The sequence below is a fragment of the Apodemus sylvaticus genome, chromosome 13 (genome assembly GCF_947179515.1).
Source record: "Apodemus sylvaticus chromosome 13, mApoSyl1.1, whole genome shotgun sequence".
In the NCBI taxonomy this organism is placed as follows: Eukaryota; Metazoa; Chordata; class Mammalia; order Rodentia; family Muridae; genus Apodemus; species Apodemus sylvaticus.
Window position 1 is genome coordinate 41,066,054 of NC_067484.1, and position 27,518 is coordinate 41,093,571.

Sequence of the window (27,518 nt, forward strand, 5' to 3'; positions counted from 1 at the left end):
AGAAATTCATAACCATTAAAGTATTTCAACCACAAGGAGAATTTAGGAAGAAGACATTCTCCAGTCACAATTTAAGTATGTTTTTGGTTTCCAAATGTGACCGAAAAATAAGTGGGAGCTATACTGTGGAGATGAGACAGAGGGCACAGCTCTGAGTCCTGTGACAGAATCAGTCCGAAGTCTCCACAAAACCGACTCGTCAGGGCCGATGGGATCTCCCTCAGCCCTAGCTTACGTTACTTACTGTTATGAAACAGGAAAAGCATGGTTGGTTTGCTGACATACGAAGGGTGCTTTGGGGAGGAGGGGAGATTCTGAGGCAGCAGCTCACTATGTAGTCCTGGCCGACCTTGAATTTACAGCTATCTTATTTCTGCCTCAGATGCTGGGATTACTGGTGTGCACCACCACAAAGCCTCCCATATTTATATGATGGGAAAAAATCCAGAAAAGCACTATATAAAAGAAAACCCGAAGGAAGGAAGAAATATGTCTCATCTGGGACAAAGGAGAAGTAGCACCAGGTAGACATTGGTGGCATAGGTGGCCAGCCTTCCAGTCAGCCCCCAGCTCTGCTCACAGGAAGATGCCGCCGTACCTCTTTCTGCAGGTTAGAGAGCTGTGAGGAGAGGCTCTCGATCCTCATCCGACTCTCCATGAGCTCCTCCCTCGCACTGTTGACCGTGGAGGTGTTCATCTCCGAGGACAGTCTGGCATTCTCAAGCTGTAAGGACAGGGAGCCACAGTCAGCCTACCCAGTACGTTAGAAATGAGGAAGCGACTCACCAGGCCTTTCACACCCAAGCCCTTCTGGTAACCCGCTGGGGAAACAGGAAAGCACGCTGGCTCTGCTGACGCTGGCTCTGCTGACGTGTGCCACCATTCACCTGCCCGCCTCTTCAGACTCACTTCTAAACTAGGGATTTCAACAATTGCTACATAGCTAGGTCATTAATTCAGCTGATTTTTCAGTATTTCATCCACTAAGCATTTACTGTTTAGGGTAGCACTACCAAAGACACTGTACAATAGAAACTTGACTATAGTGATGTCTGTGAAGGAAGCACTGTATATTCCAAACAAACTCTGTAACCAGAGACGCTTCCTTTCGGAAGCAAAAGCAGGTCTCATAAAACAATACCCACATATCTCCAAATGGTGTGTGTGTGTGTGTGTGTGTGTGTGTGTGTGTGTGTCTGTCTGTCTGTCTGTCTGTCTGTTTAACTTCGGAGTGAAGGGGGAGGGGGCAAGAGAGACAGAAACAGAGAAGAGGGTTCTTTTACAGTTCTTCCCGGACATAGTTTAATGGAGGCATGCAGCAAGTGCTGGCAGCTGCGGGAACTCTTTGTAAGGCCTCTTGTATGTGATGTGATGTGATGCCCATAACTAGCTCACTGAATGACTAACACCCCACAGGAACAGTGTAGCCCAAGCAAGGGAAACTATTTTACATAACTTCACCAATTTTCTAACGCTATCTCCAGCTAATAATTTATTCAGTCATATAACATCTAACACGTGACAAAAAATCACTTGGAAACAAAACCAAGATGTATCGTGTGATCTGTTCATGTATGTGGGATGACTCCACATTTTCCAATTGGCCCCTCTATAAAACAAAGCAAAGGCACTCACAGGGAGTGACAATCTACAGACACAGCAACGTGGAAGTCAAAACTAGAATCAGCATGTGGTGCCGGACATGCCTGGGAGAGCAAGATATTTGAGACAGACACTTTGGGCTTAACTGCCCAGATGGGACCCAGGAGACCACTGACACAGGCACAAACCTCATGTCTAACAACATTGGAATAACCTTGCTTTAATCCCCACCCTAGGAGCATTTAGTCTATATGAAGCTACATTAAGATAATATTCATTTTATTCCTAAAGAAGAAAATCATTTTTTAAAACTTCCTAAAGGTTTATTTTTTTTGTCCATTATTTTATGTGTATGGGTATTTTGCTTACACATATTATTTGTACACCACACTGACTGCAGGGGGAGGATACTAGACCCCACGTGACTACAAGTGTGGATAGACGGGTGTGAGATGCCACCTGGGTGCTGGGAATTCCTAACCCCTAGCTAGAAGAGCAGCCAGTGCTCTTAAACTACTGAGCCATAATCTCTCTAGCCCCTTGTTCTGGTTTTAAAAATGATTGCTGGAGAGACAGCTGAGCAGTTAACAGAGGACCCAGGATCAGTTCCAGCCCCACAGCCCCTCACACCCAGCTATGATTATAGCTTCATGGAGTCCAATGCCCTCTTCTGGTATGCAAATGTACACGCAGACAAAACACCTATATACAGAAAATAAATCAGTCTTAGAAGAAAAATCTAGAAAACAAACACGCCCTCAGAGGTGCGTGTGACCGAGGAGTCGTGTGCACACAAACCTTGGCGTGGTAGGTCTGCTCCAGCTCCTCCTTGTACAGCCGCACCTGCGCGTCGTGCTGCTCCCGCATCTCATGCAGGGCCTGAGCCAGCTTGTACTCGTACTCAATCTGACGCCCAGAATCCACCTCCACCAAGCGTGTCTCGTGCTTCCTCCTTGTCTCATTGATCTCCTGCAGGGAGAAAAACAACATAGATCCAAGCTGCTTGCAAGGGCCAAGCTATCAGCAGCCTGAGACACTCCAGGCCATCCACGCTTTATGAGGCGTGTGTGCAGTCACCTCCGTGCCTGTCCCGACTCAGAACAGGTCCACGGTTACACTGCTGCCCTTTAGTTTTCAAGTGTGACTAATGTCATAATGGCAGTACCCCAGGTCCCAGGAACTCCCCAGCTCTTCTCTGGGGTGCAGCTATTTCATTTCGTTGATGACAAGAAATGGCCTGATGATTTTTTTAAAATCACTGTAGGTCCCTAGACGATACACTACACCAAACAGTTTGTGTTTCTAAAGTGCTTTACTGACAATCCCTATGGACACCTCTAAAAGAGACATTTTCTTGGATACAGTAATAGTTTAGCTGACGCCTCTTGGATTCTGACGCTGCACACTATCAGTAACAATGCATGCAGGCAGGGTCCTGTCCATGGCACTGTCTCTTGACTAAAGAACACTAAGCAACAGTTGTGATCCTTCATTGTTTTAAGGAATGTCCTAGCCAGGCAGTGGCGATGCTGATGTGTGCCTTTAATCCCAGCACTAGGGAGGCAGAGGGAGGTGGGTCTCTGAGGTCAAGGGTCAGCCTGGTAAAGAGTGAGGTCAAGCATAGCCAAGCCTATGACACAGAGAATCCCTGTCTCATCTGTGCGCACACACACACACACACACACACACACACACACACACACACACACACCCCAAAGAACCTGGGACAGACAATTTGAGGCTAGGTACATAAGCCCACTAATAAAAACTATCCATTTTAGCTCTCACTATGAACATATTTTTCTTGAGTGAATAATTCTGGAAGCCACATGGGGGCACTGTAGCTCAAGGTGTTTGTGTATCTTTGTACAGTGCTGAGGATTGAACCCAAGACCTCACAGGTTAGGTGCACACCTACCTAATTCCTAGTACTAACTGTGGATTTTCCCTGCATATTTCTTCATTGTTGTCTTAACCATTAAAAGGGAAACATGTCTTGTACAGTTATCTGTAAACCATCTCCTCTCCCCAAATCCTACAATCTCTGTATTTAGCTACCTTTCCTTACAGAAAACAAAAAACAAAAAAACTGTTTTTGTCTTTTGTGGGGGGCCTTTGTCACACAAATGACCCACACCCACAGAGGTCAGAGGACGGGGTTTTCTGCAGGGGTGAATTTTCCTTCCACAATGTGAGCTTAGGGATCAAACTCAGATTACTGGGCTCAACAGCAAATGCTTTTACCTGATAAAGCATCTCAGGAGTCCATGGATTTTTGAGATAATGTCTAAAATATCGCAGGCTACTCTCTAACTCCATGGCAAGGATGACCCTGAATTTCTAAATTTCGTATGCTAGGATTCCAGATATGAGCCACCATGCCCAATCTGTTTCCTTTAAAGGAACCATGTGCCATGCAGTGGTGGCACACGCCTGTAATCCCGGCACTGGGGAAGCAGGGGCAGGCACATCTCTGAGTCTGAGACCAGCCTGGTCAACGGGGGTTCCAGGATAGCCAGGACTACACAGAGAAATCCCATCTTGGGGGGAAAGAAAAACAAAACAAAACAAACTCTTTATGTAGTTACCTCTTCGTACATATTTTTACGAAACTCCAAGTCCTCAGTAAGGCTCTGACAGCGATTCTCCAAATCCACTTTAAGCAAAGTTTCATCTGCTAATTGCTTTTTGGCAGCAGATAAGGATGCTTCCAGCTATAAGGGAAAAGAATAATATAAATTATTTGGCAATTCTTTAGTAATAATTTAAGACATGACTCATGTCAGGCATTAGAGTCCCTTTGTATTTATTAACAAGATTATATCATTTAACTTTGGGGTCATTTGCTGGTTCTACCAAGGGCATCACATCCGATCACCTATCAATGTAGTCAATGAAGAAGTCAATCCTTCACGTCTCAAAATCCAAACTAAGAATTTTTGCTAAGCACTTTCGTGTTCCCCATGTGTGGTAACCTCTCTCTCTCCCACTCTGTGACTGGTGCAAGAATCAAGCAGGCTTTGAAAGCAGAGGGAGGGGAGTGAAGCCCAGGAAGGAAGCAGAGAGAGCTACGAAGCCCAGGCCACAGGCCAGACAGGGAGGAGGAGCTGCCAGGCTCTGCATGCAACGCCCTAGACTGTCCTCTGGGAAAGCCACCGAAGGATACAAATAGGGCCTCAAAATTAACTAGTTAGTTAGTTAGTTAGTTAGTTAGTTAGTTAGTTAGTTAGTTAAAAAAAAAATCAATCCACAGTTCATGACTACCAACTAATCAGCTAAACATAGGTCAGGGCAGAATCTTACTTACCTGGGCAATCTGATCTTTCAGATCCTCCAAGTCTCCCTCTAAACTCTTCTTGTCCCCAAGGGCAGTAGCCAGTGCCGCATCCTTAGAGTTTAGTGCCGCCTCATACTCTCGAAGTTTGATCTGGGCTCCACTGAGATCAGATTCCTTCTTGGCATAACTGTAATATCAGAAGAACATAATCACAATCTCGCCTTGAGGACTTCCTGCCTATGCAAGGGAGAAACCGCAGCACCATCAGCACCGGCTGCCTAAGGATAAAGCATCAGATCAAGAGTCTGGGTAGATGACGTCTCCCCACATCACGTCATCAATCAAAGTAGGACAAAGACCCAGTCTCTGGGGACTAGAGAGATGGCTCAGGGTTAAAAGCACGGCTGCTCTTACCAAGGACCTATGTCCAGGTCCTAGCACCCATATGGTGGTCATCTCTTAACTTGGGTTCCATGAGATCAGACACCATCTTCCAGCCCCCATAAGCCCTAGATACAAATGGCACAGACATAGATGTCAGCAAAAACACTCATTCACATAAGATCTCTGATATTAGTAACAGCTAACCGGTGCCAAGAAGCTTACAAGGACCTATTTCTAACATAACAGGTGATTTGAAATTTCCTTAGTTATATGAAAGTTCTATGTTAGAAAAGTAATATTCATTATTACATAGTCAATCCATTTAAGGGGGTGGAAGGTTGCACTATATGTACCTCTAACTAACCTGGAACTCTCTATGTGAATCTGGCTGGTGTCAAACTCAGATCCTAGAATGCTTCCAAGCACTAGGAAGAGTAAAGGGTATGTGTGCCAAACTCAGGGAATATTTATGTGGACAACTACATTTTAAAAGACATAATGACTGTAATTTAAATAAATTTTTATCATTAACTACACTGGAAAGCCTTCACAATATCAAGATTCTGAATACTTGTTCTTAATTAAAACTGGAGTATTGCTAATGTTAGGGAAATTGACTCAATGGTAATTTAATAATTTGAGAAGACCCCTTACTCTTTGTGGTATGGTAGTCATAATCTCAACAGAATCTTTTGTCCTGAGTCCAGTATTTTTAGGCCCACAAGATGGCAGGCTTTAGCTGAAAAACTAGTCCAGAAGGGAAAAGCCACTGTTTAAAATTTGACTTAAAACAACAATCTTAAGTTTGGACTGGAGAAATGGTTCAGTTTACTTTCTGCTCAATCATGAGGTCTAGAATCAGGATCTCACACACACGGTCCAGCTCCAAGAGTTCTGACGCCCTCTTCTGGACCCTGTGGGCACCTACTCATATACACTCAGACAGATACATACAAACTCACATGTGCACATGGACATACATACATTCTCAGACACTCAGGCACCCAAGACAGACGCAAGCAGGCAAGTAGCCACGCACATATGCACACAAACACACACAGACACACCTTTCCTTAAAAAGAGAATTCAATCCTGGTCAATCACAGCCAAACAAATTCTTTCGAGCCCTGGGACTCGACAGAAATGTCATGCAGAAGCTTGTGAAAGAACCATGAGTTTATCCCACCAAACGCCCAAAGTTGAACACAGATCACACATACCTAGAATCAAAGGAAAATTATTCGTTTTGAGAAAAGTTTCATGTAGCCCATATCAGCCTATAACTAGCTATGTAGCCAAGGACAACCCTGAAGTCAGATCTACCTACCTACATCTCCACATGCTAGGTTAGGGACACATAGGGACACACAGTTTTACTGTGTTCTGGGAACAGAACCTAAGGTTTCATACATGCAAGGCAAGCAGTCTACCAACTAAGACATGCTTCCTTCCAGCCCTCAAATTTAAAAAACAAAAACAAAAACAAAATAGAAGTTGGAGGTGCTGAGGAGTGAAGCATTTCAGGTTCTTGCAGAGGACCCAGATTTTATTCCCAGCATTCCCATGGTCCACAGTGATTCCCTAACTCTGTTAACTCCAATAGATCCCTCTTCCCACCTCTGGGGGCACCAGAAATATGTGGCAAACTGACATACATATAAGCAGAAACACTAATTCATAGAAAACAAATCTTAAAAAAAAAATCTACTCACATTTTATGGTTTCCATAATGTATAAATTACAGAGCACCATGTGGTGATTCTGTGGGGGCCATGAGCCTACACATGACCATGTTCTTTCTACATGGTATCATTATGCATGCACCCATTGCATTGATACATGCAGAGCTCAGAATTCCTTGTCACACCAAGTCAAGACACAATACTTTGTGAAAGACAGCAAACAGGGAAAGCCAAACGCTACAGTGCAACAGTTTATGACTAGGCACTGCCTTGGTCAAAACCAAAACCAAGGAAAAGACACGAGATGGAAGAATGGAGGAGATGCTGATAGTGTCTGTCTCTTAAGGTCAGGTTCTTAGAGCCCTGATGTCCTCCTATCGAGCATACACTGCCGGACGTGCTCTGTTTGACAAGGGCTGAAAGCATCCACAGCTCTGCAAACTAGTCAATCAGAGACTAGAAACATGCTCCCCTTTTTTGGCAGACAGGGAATGGGGGTTTGAGACAGGGTTTCTCTGTGTATCCCTGGCTGTCTTCAAACTAGAAAGCCACCTGACTCTGTCTGAGTCCTAGGACTGGATGTACATCACACCGCCTGGCTAGACATATGCTTATATTCAAAAAGTTAACTCAGTATGTCTGCCCCCTGGGGAAAAATTAGCTCTTATTTTAAACTCTTGGTCCTTTCTTCTCTTTAAGAATATATAAAAGACCTAGAATAGCTCTTTCAAGAGAGACTCAATTGACAGACTTTTGTAATTTGTACATTAGAAAATTATAATGACAAAAAATGAAGAAGTTAAACTCTCCAAAGAAATTAATAGTAGTCATTTCATAGGCTCCATTCTAGGGGGAAAAATACACACATCAATACACAGACATGTGACTATGCAGACAGTATTTCTAAGAAGGGACCCAAGAAAGCAAAGAGTTCCCATGACAGACTCAAGGGACTAATCTAGTATGTAATTTGAAGAACTATTCCCACTCACAACTACTGAAGTAGTTGTCACACACACACACACACACACACACACACACAAACTGGAGCTAATATGTTGTGAGAAGGCTTAATATGATTATTAAAACCCAAACATCCAGATAGCCCTATGAAACACAAATGACTCCAAAGAAACTGAGGCTTAAGATTTTATCATTCCGAAGGTAAAAGGCCTCACTCTCCAAAAAGCCCTTTATGTATCAGGTTAGTAAGAGTTCTGGCTGCTTCTTCAGAGGACCTAAGTTCTAGTCCCAATGCCCACATGGTGACTGACTCATTCCTGTCTGTAAGTAACTCCAGTTCCAGGGAATCTGACACCCTTTTCTGGCACTGCACACAGATGGTGTACTGACATAGAAGCAGGCAAAACACCATACACATATAATAAGGGGGTGGGGGATCAATGTGAAGTGATGACCCCTCTGGTCACAGGACCAAATTTACTCTGAGACTCAACCAATCAGGATCTACCCTACAAGCCAGCATGGTCATCTCTTAAAGTAAGAGAGCAAGCACTGGCACCTCAGGGAGGGCTCCTGGCTCCTGCATCAGCCACTCGGATATACATAGGTACATGGGTTAGAAACAGAAAAAGGCCTCAGTCAAATCCCTAAAATTAGTGACATAGTCACTTAACACTAAAGCAGTAGTTTTTGCTACACTGCTCTATGCTCCCAGCGAGTAGTGCTTCCAGCCGCCCGCCCAGGGACTCTTTGGATGCATAAATGACAGACAGACAGACAAACAGACAGACAGACACACACACACACACACACACACACACAAGCTTATTTTTAAAATGCCGTGGCTGGTTCAAAGGCTGGGCACGCCTAAACCTTCCGCTGCTAACCTAGGCCAAATCAGAAGTGGACAGTGGCCACTGATCCAAAATCTCCCGCGGCTCATTGGCTTTATCTCCTGCAGCGCCTATGTTCATCCGTATCTGTCCCCCAAGTCATGGGGATCTTCTGTCTCCTCCTCCCTCCTGCGTCACAGCCCCAGTCACTCTAAGGGTCCTGCTCAGTCTCCCTTTGCCCAACCATTTGCCACCGGCATCTCTTTTGATCAATCAAAATCCAACTGGGGACAGGATCTTTAGCATTTGGACAGGCAGATTGCAATTGCAGACTGGAGCAAAACATTAGACCCAATCCCCAACATAACTAGGCTTTGCTTCTAAATGCAGCTGTCTGGTGCTTCAGTAAAAGAATGAATGGATTTGTGGACATGCTGCAGGGAAGCTTGGGGCACACATTCCCTGCAGCTGTCCTTATATCCCAAAAAGTACCTTCCAACTCCAGCAAATGTTCTGTATTCCTTCATCTTTCTCCTCTCCTTCTTCAGTCCCAACATTAACAGTAGAAATGTAGATGCCTCCAGCGAGCCTCTGATAAAGGGAGGAGAGCCCAGGGCCACCTCTATACATGAAGCACACCGGTGTTACACTGAAGACACACAGATTCCTCAATGTGGGATGCTTGGCTCCCTCAAAAGACTGAAGATCCAAAGAAGGGCAAGGTATCTTTTACTATTCCTGAATTTTCTATACAGCAAACCTGAATATAGCAATGTTATTGCTAAATGTCGAATGAACCTGAGGCTGTGAAGTATTCAGTAAGAGTACATGCCTATCATACAGAGCCTGGAGTGCAATTACAGTACCAAACTAACACCCTCCCAAAGCCTCACCCTGGCCTTTCATCCTGCAGAAAATATCTTTTAAGAAAAAGGCTGTAATACTTTTATCACCTCTGAAATTCACTTTTCCAAATCTCCTCCCTCTCATCCTGCCAATGTCGATGAATCATGAAAACATTCGTAGGATTACACAAATCTCCAGATAAACATCAACCACCGAGTTTTATGTCAGACTAGTGGCCAATGCCAAGGGCATGGGAGGCCATTCAGTTCCTGAATTGTCAATCTGAATATAAGCTTGTCACAGGTTTCTAGTTGTTTCCATATTTCTCATTCATGAAACATGGCATGGACAGGCCAAGTGTTATCAGCATGTAGCCAAAGTACAGAAGCTGCAGGCTAGAATTCTGAGATACATTGTATCACTTAAGCAATGTGACATCTGATACTATCAAAGAAGAGACCACCTTAAACAGGAATTAAGGTGCTACAGTACATTTCTCTTTGATTCTTCCTTGGCTGGAGATTTGTACGGTGCTATTGATCAACCTACCTCAATTACTTCTAACTCCAGATAGATCATAACGCTTTCAATTAAATTCAGCACATGAATCTAATGCTACAAATATGCACACTACTGAAAACAAGCCATAAAACATTTCTTCAGACACTTCACACAAGAACCAAAACCCCAACTGCAGCCAAGAGCTAAGCAGTTTTATAAAATGTAGTTGGCACTCTATCCTGATAAAGAACTTCTACCCCCAAAGTTAGCTTTCTTTTCAAGAAAGCTTGAATTTTACCACAAACATTACGCAATTTAATACATCTAACCTGACTGTTAAATAATCAGCTGGCAACTGTCCAGTCACATTCTACAGCAGACTCAACAGTGACAGGGTGTAGTTGTCCTTTCCTAACAGAACTAACACTGCCTGGGACACACCTACTCCCTGAAAGACTAAAAATCTAAGTAGTTACTCAGTACTTTCCACATTCCATGTGCTTCCCTTTTCTGTGCTCACACATGGCCCCTCTCCTCCTTCACGGTCCACATTATGTTAACACTGTAAACGTGGATGCCACCATAAGGCCACTAAGGAGGGAGGAGACAACTGCTACTCTACAGACTGCGACCTCTACAGCGGTTCACACTGACCTCTGTACTTGTGGGTGTGCTCAGGGTGTGTGATGAGTTTAACCTTGACTTGGTTTCAGATCACCATTTACACCCCAGCTTTAGCAACAGATGCTCTGAGACAGGGTGTATCCCCACTGGCTCCACGCCCTACATTCCCCTAGGTACATTCTACTCTAGACCAGCTTTACTCCAGTTACAACAAAGTTACAGCTCTACTCGGAATAAATGCTCAGTGGAGGCGGGCACGGTGGCACACATCTTTAATCCTAGCATTTGGGAGGCAGAAGACAGGCAAGTCTAACATAGCAAATGAATTCCACACTGGCCAGAACTACAAAGTAGGACAATCCACAAAGCTCATTACAGAACAGTTTTAGCTGGGTGTTAGGAAATGATTGCTCTTCTATTAACACATCCTTGTCTAGTGTTACACCTCACAGAAATGATCATCCAAGTGCAATTTCTAGTTTGACCAATAGCACCTACAAAGAATCTATATTTACCTTTAAGCAGAGATCTAGAAAAATGGCTGGGTTGGGATCCTTCTTTTACACAGGTATCGTAATTTTTACTGTCCTAAGTACTTTTGTATTTGTCATTTGATTTTTCACATATGAAAAGATAATGTATAAAAACTATATTAAGGAACTAACTAGTGAGTTACTTCTAACTTGTACTGGGGACAAGATCCTTGGGGTCACTAGTCAGCTAGCCTACATGGCAAGCTTCAGATCCCAGTGAGACCCTGTCTCAATCAGGGACAACTTCTGAGTTAGGATGCTGGAACCTCTGGCTTCCACATGCATGCAAACACACACACACACACCATTAATAATGATATTCAAGAGAATGAGGCAGGAAGGGGGCAAGTTCAAGACCAGCTTAAACTAGTAACCTTATCTAAGGGGGAGAAGGGCTCAGGCCGACTCAGCAGACTACCACAGCTGCATAATGAAACCCCATCTCGGAAACAACTACAGAAGAGCGAGCAATGAAAGAACTGCATTATGGGTGTCTGGGTTGGCAGAACAGCTACAGCTAAGAAAAAAGTATGTTAGTTTTTTTTAAGATTTATTTTTATTTATTTAATGTATGAGTGCTCTATCTGCATGTACACCTGCATGCCAGAAGAGGGCATCAGACCCCATTACAGATGGTTGTGAGCGGCAGAACCTTTGGAAAAGCAGGCAGTGTGCTCTTAACTGCTGAACCATCTCTCCAGCCCCATGTTAATTTCTAACAACTTGATGTACATGAAATCTGCCTAAGATTTTTATAAAACTATATGTGCATTAATGTGGACAAAGTCAAAAAGTTTGTGTTCAATAAAATTGCTAAGTTTGCTAAGTGAGAAATAAGACCATTACAGAACCATTCTTACTCAGAACAATTCTGAGGAACAAAAGGTAAGCCCTTAACTTTCGCTTAGTAGCCATAACAGAAATCACTCTATATAAAACCATTATTCCTAATCACCACAAAACAAGTACTTTTCATTGTTTTGCAGGGTTTCTCTGTGTAGCCCTGGCTGGCCTTGAACTCAGAACTCACCTCTGCCCTCTGAATGCTGGGATTAAGGGTGTGCATGACCAGGCCCAGCAGCATGCAACTGCTGGGAACAGAGCCATCCACCTGGAGAGCCAAGCCAGCCTGCCCTGGCAGCCTGTTCCTGTCCTGATGCGTGGTAAGGTGGCTCTCAACAGCTGCACAGAGGCAGCTGCCCTCCACAACACTGGCGTATTCACTCACAGAGCAAGTGTTCTGGGGACGGAATCAGAGCTCAGAATCAACACACAGTCCAGACTCACAGAAAAAACTTTGAACTTAAGATATTAAGTGTTTTTAAAATAACCTGCAAGCCAATAATCCTGCACTCTGGAGACTGAACCAGTAGGATTGCTGAGTTCAAGGCTAACTAATGACAAAGACCAGGTTCCCAAAATAAACACATCTGCTTTCCTAAAACCAAATAATCTGATTTCATAATAGGCTCAAGTTCCATGATAACCAAGTTTACTCCGTTGTTACTGATCATTTTCAATACTGGGTGAACATGAGCCATCAAAAAATCCTATGAACTGTCCTGCAATTAAAATACATATAATATACAAAATACCCAGAAGAATCTTAATCTTGAGAACACGATTCCCATGAGAAGGTCTCCTATGACACATGCAGAGTACAGCGTGCCAGGCACGCTCAGAGCTGCTAAGGTCACTGAAGGCAGAGTAAATCATCCACTGACAGATGCAAAGTCCAGCAAAAAACAAGCCAATCCCAACAAATCAAATTAAAACCAGGAAAATACCAAGACTAAAACTGAACCACAGAACATTTCTCTCCTCGGTATTAATAAGGATTGGTTCTGGGACCCCTCTTACACTGATAACCAAAACCAGTAACTTCCTTCTACAAACTACTAGCTTATAGATACACGTTATGTTTATATACCATATAGGTGATATCTAAACGTTATATATGAACCTATACATATCTTCTTCTATACTTAAAATCACCTCTAGATTAGCTGTAACACTTAAGACATTGCAAATCCCATGAAATAAGTGGCTGTTCTACTATTTTTGGTGAATTAGGGCAGAAGTCCTTACATGTTTAGTATAAATGCAATTTTTGTGTATTTTCAGTTGAATCCTATGGGTATAGAGTCAACTAAGTACTAATATATAGTAAAATCAGTTCTCTATCTACTAGTCACACGGGCTAACATGTTGCATTTGCAACAGAGTACAGGACTATTTTAAATACCTGAATCTGATGTTCTAAGTGGACCTGCCAACATCTGACCATGGAAGGGATGCTGGGACGAGCGGACTGCAGGAGCTCCACTCCCCGCACAGCAGCCAGTCCCACTGCAAGTCACCCCAAGGCGGCCATCTATCTCATCGCAAGCCCTGAGCTGCACTGCCGCACAACTGGATGGTCACAGGTGGCCTGCTATCAAGGCACAAGTCACAAAAATCTGAGTCAGCGGTCAGGGGAGGCATCCCTAAGTTAATCAACACTCAACAGAGCTGAACAGGAACTACCAAAGATGAAAGAAACCCAAAGGAAACCCAAAGAGCAGGCCTGCTGCTGCTGCAGGGAACCCAGGTTGAGAAGAGATCAAGGCAGATATGTATCTGAGACGACAGACTCAAACTCTTGGGGAGAGACACACTGCAGGTTAGTCAGTCTACACAGAGAAGAGCCTTTCTTTCTTAGGAAAGCAACATGCCCCAGTTTGCTCAAGACCTTTATTTCAAGTGTGCTTGCTGCCTCTTCCAGGACCCAAGTTCAGTGCCAGCAACTACACCCCCACCCCCACACCCCACACCCCACACACACCCCACACCACACCCCACACACACCCCCACACCACACCCACATACCACAGTAGCTCACAACCAACCATCTAACCTGAGGAATCTAACACTCTCTTCTGGTCCCCGAAAGCACCAGGCACGGACACCCAAGCAAAGTCTCCTGAGGGCTGGAGCTGTGGCCCACGCTGGCGGGTAAGAGGGCTTGGTGTGCAGAGTGCAGATCGCAGCACACACCTGCCGCACACCCTGCGGCCACAGTGCTGTGGAGGTGGGGCGGACAGGGTGAGGGATCACTGTGCCTTGCTAGCCACCGCCTAGCCAGGTTCAGAGTGTCTCAAAAGAAATAAATAAAAAGGGAACAGAGTGATGGAGCAGGCCACCTCAAGTCTTTCTTAGGTCTCTACTCTGGCAGACTTGCGTGTATACACACACACACACACACACCTCCAATACAACACTTCAGCACCTGCCTAGCTGTCCCACTGGATACAAAGCTTGGCCTCAAGCACCAGCACAGCCAACACAAAGACTTCTTCCCTTTGCTGCCAACATTCCTGTGGTTTAAACCATGGTGTCCTCTTCCTCACCGGCCTCAAGTGCAGCTGGTGCCTTCCCTCCACTGCATCTCAGGAACACCAGGCTCTCAATAAACCATCTCTCAAGCACTGAAGACAACAGACCCGCTTTCGGCTTCTCTAACCTAACTAACCTTTTCTGATCATTACAGATCACATGCACTGAGTCTTCCCCACCTTCTGCCTCATCTCCAGTACCTCAGAGTTCTGCACTGCCAGCTGACATGTCTACCTCAAAGTCCACACAGCACTACCTCATGACTACTCAGAGACTTCCCTGGGCACCCATCAGCCCTGGATGGTGTGCCTTACACCTCGCCACGCTAGGCTCCTGCCTAGCCCACGCTCACTCAGGGCCTCACACCCACCTCCTCTCCTTCCTGAAAACCTCAGGCCAAAGGCTACTTTCATTCCTTCCAATGTCCTGCTGCTTGCTCTTCTTGTCTGCTCCTGTCTGTGATACAGCAGGAACTGTGTCACACTTCTAAGAGTCCTGAGGGACCTCAACCTTCCATTTATACACCCTAGTTACATGAATTTCTGGTTCTCAGGGAAATTGCATACTAATTTTCCCACTGAGAAATGAAACTCTTCTTTACCAGGCAATATCTAGCGTCTACATCAGTGCCCGCCCACGTCCCGAGGGGGTCTTTCCAATTTTCTCATGACTCCTAAGGAGCCTTGGGTGACACCTTTAGAGATCCAATCAGCAGCTGTCCAGCACTCACCACTTGACATCACAACAGTTTAACACTAGCTTTCTGGCTCCCTGACTGTAATCAACATAATGGGGACAGTGGCCTCCTCTGTTCCCATCACCTGCTGCAAAGACTTAACACACAATCCGTCCCAGTGTGCGCTGGATACAAAATGGAGCACGTTCCAGCCATGGGTATTAAAGATTTAGAAAGGTATTAATTGCTTCTAAATTATTAACCCATTGGTAGGAAGGCAGCTTTGTGTGAAAGTGAAAAGTTACTCTCATTCATTTCTTAAAAAAAAAATATATTTTCTAAAGGACCCTGGTTCAATCCCCAGCACCCACAGGCAGCTCCAACAGTCTATACCTCTAGATCCTGGAGAGCCCGCATCCTCTTCTGGTATGTGGTACACAGACATACCCATGCCGGCAAAACACCTATACACATACATTTTTTTTTTAAGATATTTAAAGGGGATTTATTTTGTCCTGGGGGTGGGGGTGGGGTCGGGGAGCCTACGAAGGCATCATAGACATCCGGTTCCTGGAGTTACCAGTGGCTGTAAGCCACCCAGAGAGGGAACCAGAGCTGAGTCCTCCGGAGGAGCAACAACTCCCTCTTTTTTATATTTTAAAGATGTATTTATTTTATTTATATGAGTATACTGTAGCTGTCTTCACGCACCAGAAGAGGGCATCCAAGCCCATTACAGACAGTTGTGAGCCACCAAGTGGTTACTGAGAAATGACCTCGGGACCTCTGGACATGCTCTTAACCACTGAGCCATCTCTCCACAGCCCATCTTCACCTACTTCTTATTAGCAGGTGACACCCTCAGTATTTCAAACGCCGTCTAAATCACTTCACCCTCCTGACAAATCCAAAGGAGGCAATCCTTGAACACTATCAGCACCAAAACCACAGTTGGTCCCACTGCCCAAAGCAGCACCCTACTACTCTGAAAGGCATCGGTCCTGTGTAAGACTTCTAGTGCAATTATCAGATGTCGGTGCTCGGTGAGACTGCTTCCTGTCTGAGAGAGCAGCACTGCTTTGACTGAATGCGATAGTATGTGAGAGGCCAGAGCAGACTGTTAGAGCAATCACCACTGTCTCCACCATCCATTCATCTGAGTGACCCAGAGCCTCAGTCCCTCATTCGTCAGCAGGGTTACCACAGAGCTTACAGATGGTATCGGTAAAGCTTCTAGTTCAGTGTCTGACACCAGAACAGAACAGAGGGGAAGTTAGCTGTCAGCTCTTTGTCCAGCATTACAGGAAACTCAAGCCCTGCAGACTGCCCTTTATCCACAGAAGAGGCTGATTAGGACAGATGCCCCATCTAACTGCAAAAGCTCCCTGGTTCTCTCTCTATCAACAGATCCAAAGGAAGCGAAAGCAACACAAGCAGGACATTTTTAAAGGTCGGGGCAGGCAGGTTAGCTGAGGAGAGCCCATGACTGAGGCTCAAGCTCAAATGCCATGATTAGACTGAGTCCAGTGTTAGCACCATAAGCAGTAGTGGAAAAGTGCCAAGAGCTACGAGCTGCTTCCAGAAACTTAGCTGCTGCTAGGACCAAACATTCGAAAACTGCCACTGCCGTGCCTTTACCCAGTGGCTAACACTTAGCTGGCAAATTATGCAACATTTGCTAGTAACCTGATACTGTTTGCCAGAGGCTCCTGGATGTTCATGGCATGCTCTGGCCTGAAAAACTGGCTAGCTTTCTGTCAGCAAAAAGTTTTTCCCCTTTGGTCATAGCAGTCCACAGGGCCAGTACAGGTTGCTCTAATATCTGTAAAATGTGCTAACTAATGCACTGAACACATTTACTGCCATTAAAAAATGTCAATAAAAAATGTATATAATAAAAAAAAAATCACCTGACTATAACTCCTTTTTTATTAATGACAAACACAATTCTCAGAACTTTAACATTTTCTCCATTTTTAACATGTTTTGCGGGGTAGAGGGAAGAGGGAGGTAAAGTCAGGACAGCTGGAGTGGGCCTCTCCTGCCACAGGCCCTGGGGATCTGTCTCAGGAAATGAGCACCTTCACCTGCTGAGCCCTCGACCTCACTGCCTGGGTTTGTCTTCCTGGGACAAGTTCTCACTCTGCAACCCAGCCGTCCATGCAACCGGGCCATCTCTGAACTCAAATGATCCTCCTGCCTCTCAGCTGAAGCACAAGGATTGCTAACTAGTGTGAGCCACCTTACCAGGCTCTCCGATCTCTTAATTCTAAAGGACAGATGGGTAATTTTTATTTTCTACTCAGTGTCTGTTTTCTCACTTCCATTTTTGTGTAATTGTATCTTTGTCATTGTGTATGTGCTCGCAGATGCTCATGGGCCAGTCTGTGTGGAGGCCAGAAGACAGGTCTTCTCCTACCACAGGTTCCAGAACTGAACTAGGAATTGTCACCAGACTTGAGCAGAAGTCCTTGTACTTGCTGAGGCCCTCATCAATCCTAAAAATATTTAACTTCCCAAATATCTATGACATGCAAGTACACTAAAACAAAACTGTTGGGCGGTGGTGGCACACACCATTAATCCCAGCACTTGGGAGGCAGAGGCAGGAGGATTTCTGAGTTCAAGGCCAGCCTGGTCTACAGAGTGAGTTCCAGGACAGCCAGGGCTACACAAGAGAAACCCTGCCTCAAAGGGAAAAAAAAAAAAAAGCAAACAAACAAACAAACAAAAAACCAAAAACAAAGCTGGTTGGCAGTCATCTCTGAATCCTAGAAACAATGGGGTCATCTACCCGCTCTACTGTCACCGGCTAATACCTGAGGCTCAGATCATGTGTACAAGATGCAATCCTTTAACTTAGGCTCACCAGAGGTACTAGCTAAACAAATCAAAGAACACAGCAAACCTGCACTTCGGAGAGGGAAGACAGCATGTTTTTACTATGCTGTGTCTGCACAAAATTCCAGCGGGTAGCTTGCTCTGTCTTCCTCGGCCAGCACTGCAAGGAAGGACTTGATAGTCTAGAGCGACTGCTCTTTCAAAGGTCCTGAGTTCAAATCCCAGCAACTCGGGCCCCTTTCCTGGACTTTCACATCAATTTGAAAGGTTTAGCCAAAGGCCCATGTGTTAAAGACTTGTACTGAATTCAAAAGAAGCCTGCCTGAGGTCCAAGGTATCAACACCATGTAAGCAGTTAGCAGATTCTAGCAAGACAGAGTAGGGATGGCTTTGTTGGGATACTCACTAGCCCTCTCACTAGACACTAATAAAGATGGTATACAGCAGGTGTGGTGGCACAAGCCTTTAACCCCAGTGCGTGGAAGGCTCCGGCCAGAGGATCTGTGTCTGAGGACAGCCAATGTGACAGAGTGGCAACCTGTCTCAAAAAGGAAAGTGACCACTGTGCTGTCAAGGTAGCTCTGCTGATGAAGGCGCCTGTTAGCAAGCCTGGCAACCACAAGAGGATCTTCAGACTGGAGGGAGGGAGGGAGGGAGGGAGGGAGGGAGGGACGGAGGGAGGGAGAGAGGGAGAGAGGGAGGGAGGGAGGGAGGGAGGGAGGGAGGGAGGGAGGGAGGGAGGGAGGGAGGAAGGTAGGTAGGAAGGAAGGAAGGAAGGAAGGAAGGAAGGAAGGAAGGAAGGAAGGAAGGAAGGAAATATACAGATCTGTCTGCTGACCTCCACATAATAGCCAGAGAACGCACATGCACAACTCCTACCCACAAATTCAAAACTAATAAACTGGATGGCTGTGATGGTGCAAGCCTTTGATCCTAGCATTTGAGAGGCAGAGGCAGGCAGATCTCTGTAATTCAAGGCCAGCCAGCCTGTTTTTGCACAGTGAATTCCAGACCAACCAAGACTATATATAATGAGGTCCTATCTCAAAAAATACAAGTTAAGGTCATTATTTAACCTGAAAGGATGTGAGGTAATTTTCCAGCAAATATTAAAAAGGCCCGTCTGTAACTTTAGAACTGGTGTGTGCAGCCAATCCCCTAAAGGACTGGAGAAGGAGAAGCAAACGACAACAGAAAATACGGAGGGAAGGAGAGGCTATGGTGACCTGTTTCCCAAAGCAACTAAATCATTAGAGAACCAAGCCTAGAACTGAAAGGCCTTGAGACTGAATTGGGGGGATGGGGGGAGGGAGAGTCAGGAAACTGTATCTAACACCATCAGTCAGCAATTTCAGACACCTGCAACAAAATTTCCAGTTTTCTAGGAATGGATCCCAGGAGACTGTGCCGGCTAGCTTTTTCAACTTGACACAAACTTAAGACATATCTTGGAAGAGGGATTTCCCCGGCAGTGTTCCTCCTCCATGCTCCTGCTTGAACTCCTGCCTAGCTTCCCCCCAGGATGGAATTTAACCTGGTGGTGAAATAAACCCTCTCCTCCCCAAGTTGTTTCTGGTCAGTGTCTTATCACAGTAATAGAAAGTGAACAAAGAGCTGTCAAAGAAACAGTATGTCAAAAACCAATAGCAGGGCTGGAGAGATGGCTCAGCAGTTAAGAGCACCGACTGCTCTTTCAAAGGTCCTGAGTTCAAATCCCAGCAACCACAAGATGGCTCACAAACACCCATAATGAGATCTGACACCCTCTTCTAGGGTGTCTGAAGACAGCTACAGTGTACTTACATATAACAATAAACCTTTACAAAAAATGCCAACAGCAATAGATGCTAGAAGTCAGAGGGACAAAATGGCACTCGCATGGACCAAGATAAAAATGTTAAAATAACCTTACCCAACTATAAATCAAGTATGAGACAGTTATTCTCAACTATCCAGACAGTTTCCTGCTGTCCTTTCCACCTAAGTTACTGAAAAGATGTCATCCAACAGAGTGCTTAGCAAAACCAAAGGAGAATATATGATCCAGAGAAAACTGGAACGCAATCCAATATATCAGCTTACAAGGCACCTTAAAAACAAATGTGGTGACAATACACCTTTAATTCCGTCCTTAGGAGGAAGGGACAGGCTTTGTGTGAGTACCAGGCCAGGCAGAGATTGAGTGAGACCATGTCTTTAAAAAACAAACAAACAAACAAAAACCCATATGATCTTTTTTCAGTTATTAATCCTACTTAAGCCAAGAGGTGACTGATCTATAACACTTACAGCTACTGTCAGCCAGGTGGCAGTATTGTTGCTGTGTAGAAACCCATCAATGGTTTTTCCAGAAAGATTATCAGAGCACCAGCATCAAAATGCCTCAGACCACACAAAAGACAGTTTTTGTTTGCTTGCTATATGGTTTCCCCTACTGCACCCTAAAACTAGGACACTGGCTTATTCATTTATTTAATCGGTGACCTCAACACATGAAACAGTAACTGGTACATACCAGATGTTTGATCTGTGTAACATTTTAACATCTCTGAAATCACCAGTGGGTCCAAGACAAGGGCTGGCCCTGATTTTGTTTTTTTTTTTTGTTTGTTTGTTTTTTTAAACTACTACACATAATAATGACCAAATTTTACAAGCAATGACACCTAAGATTTAAAGAAATGCAAAAAGAGGGGAAAAAAAAAAGGTGAGGCACACCTTTAACAGATGTGACCCCGACTGTCCTGAACTGTGTAGCCAGGCTATCCTGGAACTAAGAAATCGGCCTACCTTTGCCTCCCAAATGCAGAGATTAAAGGCCAGTACCTCTGTGGCCACCACCACCTGCACTTTAATCCCAGCACTAAGGAGATAAAAAGTAGGCAGATATCTGAGAGTTCCAGGCCATCCAGGACTACATAGTTGAGGTCCCGTCTTTAAAAAAAAAAAGATGATAAAGAGATACCAGCCTCAGTGAACGATCACTTCAAAAGGTGATCGATCCCAAATGTTGCAGAGTCCAAGAGCGGAAATGGAAGGTTATACACGAACGGACAGACCCTGGGCCTTAGCTCCAACACTGGGGCTGAAGGACTAGCTTCAGCAACTGAACATCCCTGTCAACGAAGAGGGCAGGGGGAAAGGGTAGGAAAAAAAGGAGGGAGGGACAAAAGAACGCGGGGCATAGCAGCACCTGCCTTAATTCCAGGTAGGAGGCGGAGGCAGTTAGCTCTGATTTGGGGACAGACCAGCATGGTCTACCGAGAACTCCAAGCTAGCCAGTGCTACGTAGTGAGACTGTCTCAAAAAACAAACAGGGCTGGGGAGAGATACCTCCTGGGCACTGAATGCTTCCCCAGTGCATCCAGGTTCCATTCCCAGCACCCACGTGGTGGCTCCCGTCCATAACTCTAGTTCCAGAGAATCCTACGCCCTCTTCTGGACGCTGTGGGCACCAGCAATACACATGGTGCAGACAAGTTATGAGGGCAAACCGCCCAACACGGGTTGGGAAGCCTGTGGACCCTGGTTGCCGCACTTTAGGTCTAGAGGTTCGGACAGCTTGGGGAAGAGTGACTTCTTGTTTCCAAGACAAAAGGGTGACAAGTAAATGTCCATTCTAAGCCAGCCTGTATACTGTTTTATTGTTACCACATAACATTCTCACCGATCTTTAAATATCTGACAAGGTAGTATGCACAATCCTAGAGAAAGGGAGACAGGAAACTATAACGGTTCGGATCACAGAAAAAGATATCCCGGGCAAACAGTCTGAATCAGATACCTCCCCCAAAGTATGCTGGCAGTAGCAAAAAGACTGTAAATTCCAAACTGAAATTTAGCAACTCTAACTCTCTAAAGCTTGACACCAGTACTTGTTGCACACACTGACGGTTACACATTTTACTCATAAGAAAACCAAGGAAAAGAACTGCAAAGGTGTACTCTGGATTGAAAACTCAGCTCCCATTAGAATTACAAGCTCACCCCAAGTTCTCATACACGGAACCCTTTGCCCTTCCCAGGCCTGCTGACTGTACCCCAGCACGGCTTCTAGTTAAAGGACTACTTTATAGGAGGACTAAATTCGAGGAAGAGCGCGCTGCTGCCTACAGGGTGGGCGATCGGCTACTCAAAGGACGACAGTCGGGGCCTACGGAAATTCAGTTTAAGGAATCTGGTGAGCTGAACACCCAAGGACCCGGACGCCACCAGAGGACATCCTTGTGCAAAGGAAACTCCCCAGAGAGGAAACCCTACTAGCCCTGGGCCAAAGGTGTGCAGCTCAGTCCCCGCCCTACCCGCGCAGGGAAGACCAGAGCAGATCGCAGGCAAAATGTCACAGGGCCAAGACTGAGCGCGCCAAAGCAAGACCCACCCCCGGGCGCAGCGGACGCTCCGGGCCGGTCCCTCCCCTTCCTCCGCCCGTCTAGAACTCATTCATTCTTCGGGCGGTTGGCGAGTTCACCCAGCCTAGCCGCCCCGGCCCAGCAAACCCACCAGATGCTTTGTCTCCCACCAGCCGGAAACACTGGCGCGCACTCGAGCGCGCGCAACGGCATCAGTTCCCGGTACCCGGGGCCTACAGATGGGGGAATATGGGGTCCGAGGTCAAGCCCCAGACCCAGTCACCTAGAAATGATCGTCACGACCCCACCATCTCAACAACTCGACCACCCTCCAAGGAACCCCCGTCCAGTTCTAAATCACTAGATTCCCCACTCTGCTTTCAAGACATAGGGGCCCAGTCCCCTTCGGAAGGCCGAGGCACCTGGCCTGTGCTGTCCCTCCCGGGAGCACGGCGCCGAATGGCGTCCCAGAGCCTCTCAGCGTGACAATCGAGCCCCCACTCACTTGAGCAGCAGCTGGTCGTGCTCGGCCTTGAACTTGCCCAGCTCGATCTGTAGCTTGGCGCGCTCGCGGGCCGTGTCGTCCAGCGCGCGGCGTGCGTCGGCCAGCTCGGTCTCGTAGAGAGCCTTGAGCCCGGTGAGCTCGCGGCCGCGCACCTCCTCGCGCTCGGTCACCTGCAGCTGCAGCGCGCTGTTCTCCGTCTCCAAGCTGCGCACCTTGTCGATGTACACCGCCAGGCGGTCGTTGAGCTCACGCAGCTCCTCTTTCTCCTGCAGCCGCGACAGGCGCGTGGGGCTGAGCGGCGTGGCGGGGGCGCTAGCGCGGCTGCCCGCCCGCTGCTGCACGGGGGTCGCGGTCGCCATGGCGGGCGGCGGGACCGAAGGTACAAACCACAGGCCGGTGAGGACGGAGTGTACCTGGGATGGCGGTGGCGGTGCTACCGCACAAAGAGCGAAGCGGGAGGGCCGCGATCGCCCGCCAGACGCCCTTTGTGAGTGTACACGCACACTCGCAAATGCGCGCGGGAAGAGGCCGGAGCAGCCGGGAGACCGAGACGGGTGTGCGCGGCGGACGCGAGTCTCCCGCCCGCAGCACTTTGTTTCCTCTCGGGCTGCTCAGAGCGGCAGGCGGGCCGGGGAGGAGGGCGGCGAGAGGCGGGCAGGAGGCGAGGCGCGGGGGGCGGAGGTGGCACGGGCCGCGCTCCGCAACATGGCGGAGCCCCACGTGACCGCCGCCGACCAATGGCGAGCGGCCGGCGCGCCCCTGCGGCTTGGGGGCCCGGCCTGGAAATTCAAAATCTGACCCTCGGGCAACCGTCGGCCTCGCGCTCGGAGCTGGGCGTGGCGGGGAGGGGCGCCCCGAACTGCTCGTTCCTTCGCCCGGAACCGGCGCCCGCCCCGCCGGGTCTCGTGGAGCCCCGTGGGGACCCCTGGAAGGGCCGGGCCTGCGAATGGCGGGAAAGAGCGGAGGCTTCCGGGGCGGGTCTGCGCCGCCCCCTGCTGCCCGCGGTTCAGGGAAATTCAAAAGTAAACGAGACCGGCCACGGGCGTCCGTGGGCGCCGGAACCTCACCCCGAGGCCTGACCTAAATGGGTGCCTGGGATCCCAAGTGCGTGCCTGTAGTTTAATCTAGGATGGAAAACGATCCGCGGAAACACCTACTTGTGTTGAAGCCAACGGATTGTTGTTTATCAGAAAAAATAAAGCAGCATTGATTTTTTAAAATCATTGGCTACGGATGCCGATGGGCGGTCCCTGGTCCGTTTTTCGGTGTGCGGTTTTGGAAAATCAAAAACAGCCCACCAGTGATTTGAATAATGGGATAAACTCTCGGTCGTGGTTCGCTAAAATAAGATTAATAAAAGAATAGATTTGTGAACATTGAAATGACCTTTGTTTTGTTTTTTAAAAAGCCCCCCCACCACCACCACCACGACAGAACTGGCCCCTGGACTGATGTTTTGATCCTGAGACAAGGTTTTTGCTTACGTCATCCCGGTTAATTTGGGGCAATCTGGCCTCAGCCTCCGCAACGCTGGGATTATAGGTAGAAAAACGATATCACCCTCAGGTTTGTTTTAGTTCTTGGTTTTTTTTTGTTTTTTTAAGTTCTTAGCCCTCGTGTGTAGTGATTCTAGCGGTGCACTGCCTGCTCTCAACAGCGAGTGCTTTTCTATGGATAGAGTTTCTCAAACTCAGATTTTGTATTTGCAGTTGATACATTGTATTTTGTGTGTGCGCACTCAGGAGTCAAAGGAGGCCTGAGGACAACTTGGAGTCCCTTCACTGTGGTGCAGTCCTGGCATGGAATGGAACTCCAGCATGACAAGTCCCTTTACCTGCTGATGCGTCCCCGCCCACCCCAGAAAGTTGTGTCATTTTGAGGACTTATACCTCGATTTCCTCCTGGGAAAATGGGATGGTTCCTAGTTTCCAGGGAAGATGTATTAAGTCACTGTAACGTGGATGGATAGTAACTCTTGGTAATAGTTATCAACTACCCCAATTAATAGCAATGAAAAAGATTTTTAGTTGGATTTGGATAGTTGCCCCTCCCCCACTCTTAGCCACATGTTTTACTAAATGTATTCTCTGCCAGCTGTCACTGTCTTCTCCTGGCATGAAATTTCGTAGCTTTCATCTGCACTTTCCTCACAGCTAACTTCCAGGTGTGCAGCCTCTATTTTCCATTCTTCCCTGTGCTATTAAAAATAATTTCTGAAATCCCCGCACCTCCAGAGTTTTCCATAACCTAGAGATCGGTTTTTTTATGTGTGGTGAGAATACTTCTATATTGACTAGTATAACCATGGTTTCAAATATACCTTCCTGTTTTTCTTATAAAACTCAACCTGTCGAGGCACATCTCTAATTATTGGCTAGTTTATATAGACCCCACCAGGCTCCAACATGCACGCCTTTGTTTTCCTCTTCGGCAGCCTTGCTGTGATGACAGCCCCGTTACTATATACACGTGGTTCTTGCCCTACTTCCTGTTGATCATTTGCGTTTGGGATGGGAAGTGTAGGATACCCAAGAGATCTAGGAAGAAGGGCCCAGAGTGGGATGAGAAGGGTAGCGGGGAGAGGGGAGTACTAACAGGAGCGTAGAGCGACAGCTGGTAGATAGCTAAGCCTGTGGCATGTACAAACAGGACAGCTAGGACAGTGGCACAACTGGAAAGTGCTAAAAGGCTGCTCTTCAGCATAGATTTACTGAGTGAGTGAAGGCAAAATAACTGGAACACATGATCTTTTATGGAGGTCAGTTGCTTCATATTTACTTTGCAAAATGGACTTTTTTTCCAGTCGCAAACGGTATAAGAATAAATGGTGCTTCTAGCGACTGAGTGACTGTCCAGTCTCTCTTACAATTCCGGTTTTGGTTTTTGTGTGTCAGAAGAGCCTAGAGAATGAAAAGCACGGTGCATCTACCATCTGTGGCCCAGCGTCGTCCTCACAGCCCAGCCTCTGTCTGCAAGTTCATGCAGTACTCAAAATTGCTTTCCAAATCCACTTGTTAAAATCTACACGGGTGGTAATAGGATTGGTGTAGTTATTTTTCTTTAACTCTGTAGTTTCACCTTTTTGTTGTTTTGGTTTGAATTTCTTCAAGCCTGAGTTTCCCTGTGTGGCTGGCCTCCACGCAGAAATCCACTGCCTCTGCCTCCCAAGTGCTGTGATTAAAGGCGTGCACCATCGCGGCCTGGCCTGATTTACAGTTTCATTTTACTACTGGCATACTGATTAAGTTTTTTTTTTAAGTGATTTGCACTCTTACCCATAGGAGTCACATGACAAAATGTGATCATAATGCAATAGTTTAGATCAGTGTAAACATATTTTAAAGCATTTTTAAATCAACATTTATGTATCTGCCTTTTAAAGTTTTGTTTAATCTTAAAAGGAAAGGGCTGCCCCTTCATTGTGCATCTCTGCCTTGAGCATGAGTAATTTTTTATTGCCGTCAAAGTGTAAGGTTTGCAGATAATTTGGCTGCTTCTAATCTGATTGGAACTGGACCAGATCAAAGAGTCAGGAGTTTTCCGTCCTCATGATCAACCCTAGGTATGTCACCCTTTTTTTTTTCTTGAGCTATGACTTACTAGTAGCCAAATTTATTAGCTTAATTCCTCTACTACAGAAATGATACTCTTCTCCCTGAAGCACTATGGGTAGTTAATGATTACTGGAGAAAATTGAGTCATTTTTGTCAATGATGTAGGCACTGATAGGTTACCCCTGCTCTCCTAAGTAACGCCCCACACCCACACATATTCATTCGAGCAACTCTTGATTAAACTCAATGGGTCACAGAAACAAAAAGAGGAAAAGAAAAAGATAAGAAAATAAGAGGGAGGTTGGGTGTGGAAAACTCAGATGCAGAAGCAAGCCAATCTCTGTGAGGCCAGCCTGAACTACAGAGTGAGTTCCAGGGCAGGCAGGACTATATGGAGAGACCCCCATCTCAAAAATAAAAAAGGTGGAGGCTCGTTAAAAACAAACAAACAAAAAGGTTCAGAAAAAAAGAGTGGTAGGTGATTAGAAAAAATATATACACGTAAGGCGTTGTCAAGAATGGGCCACTGGAGTGACTCAGTAGGAAAAGCATTTTACCATGGCCGATGACCTGAGTTCAATGTTTAATTCCTGGTGGAAGGAGAGAATGGACTCCCACAAGTTGTCCTCTGACCTCCACACACACACACACACACACACACACACACACACACACACCGACCAATATAATGTCAAGGAATTATAGAGACTGCCTAATACACCTTCCCCACTTGGCCTCCTCATGTCTTCTGAAGACTTCATGTTCCAGATCAATATGAAAAAGATAGGTGGCATCTTTTCCAGTCCCTGCAACTGAGTTCAGGAAAGCAAAGCAAATGGTGGAGGGGGGGGGGGGGCTCTGATGGGGGGATGCAACATCTATCTGTATTGTCAGCATGGTAATATAAAATGATGACGTTTCAGTGACTCTTCCGGTCCCATCTTCCAGTTGTCATTCTTCTGAGATTGTCAGA

At 46.3% G+C, this 27,518-nt stretch overlaps 1 protein-coding gene across 1 annotated transcript in view; it reads right to left on the reverse strand.

Moving 5' to 3' along the window:
• Lmnb1 (lamin B1) overlaps positions 1–23,624 on the reverse strand; it is a 44,249-nt gene extending 20,625 nt beyond the window's left edge. Inside the window, exons 1-5 of the mRNA XM_052155361.1 lie at positions 22,992–23,624; positions 4,910–5,066; positions 4,191–4,316; positions 2,401–2,571; positions 599–724 (exon numbers count right to left, since the gene is read on the reverse strand). Coding sequence (XP_052011321.1) covers positions 599–724; positions 2,401–2,571; positions 4,191–4,316; positions 4,910–5,066; positions 22,992–23,350 — 939 coding nt within the window. The 5' untranslated portion in view covers positions 23,351–23,624. The remainder of the gene's footprint in view (positions 1–598; positions 725–2,400; positions 2,572–4,190; positions 4,317–4,909; positions 5,067–22,991) is intronic.
• Positions 23,625–27,518: the final 3,894 nt, after the last annotated feature.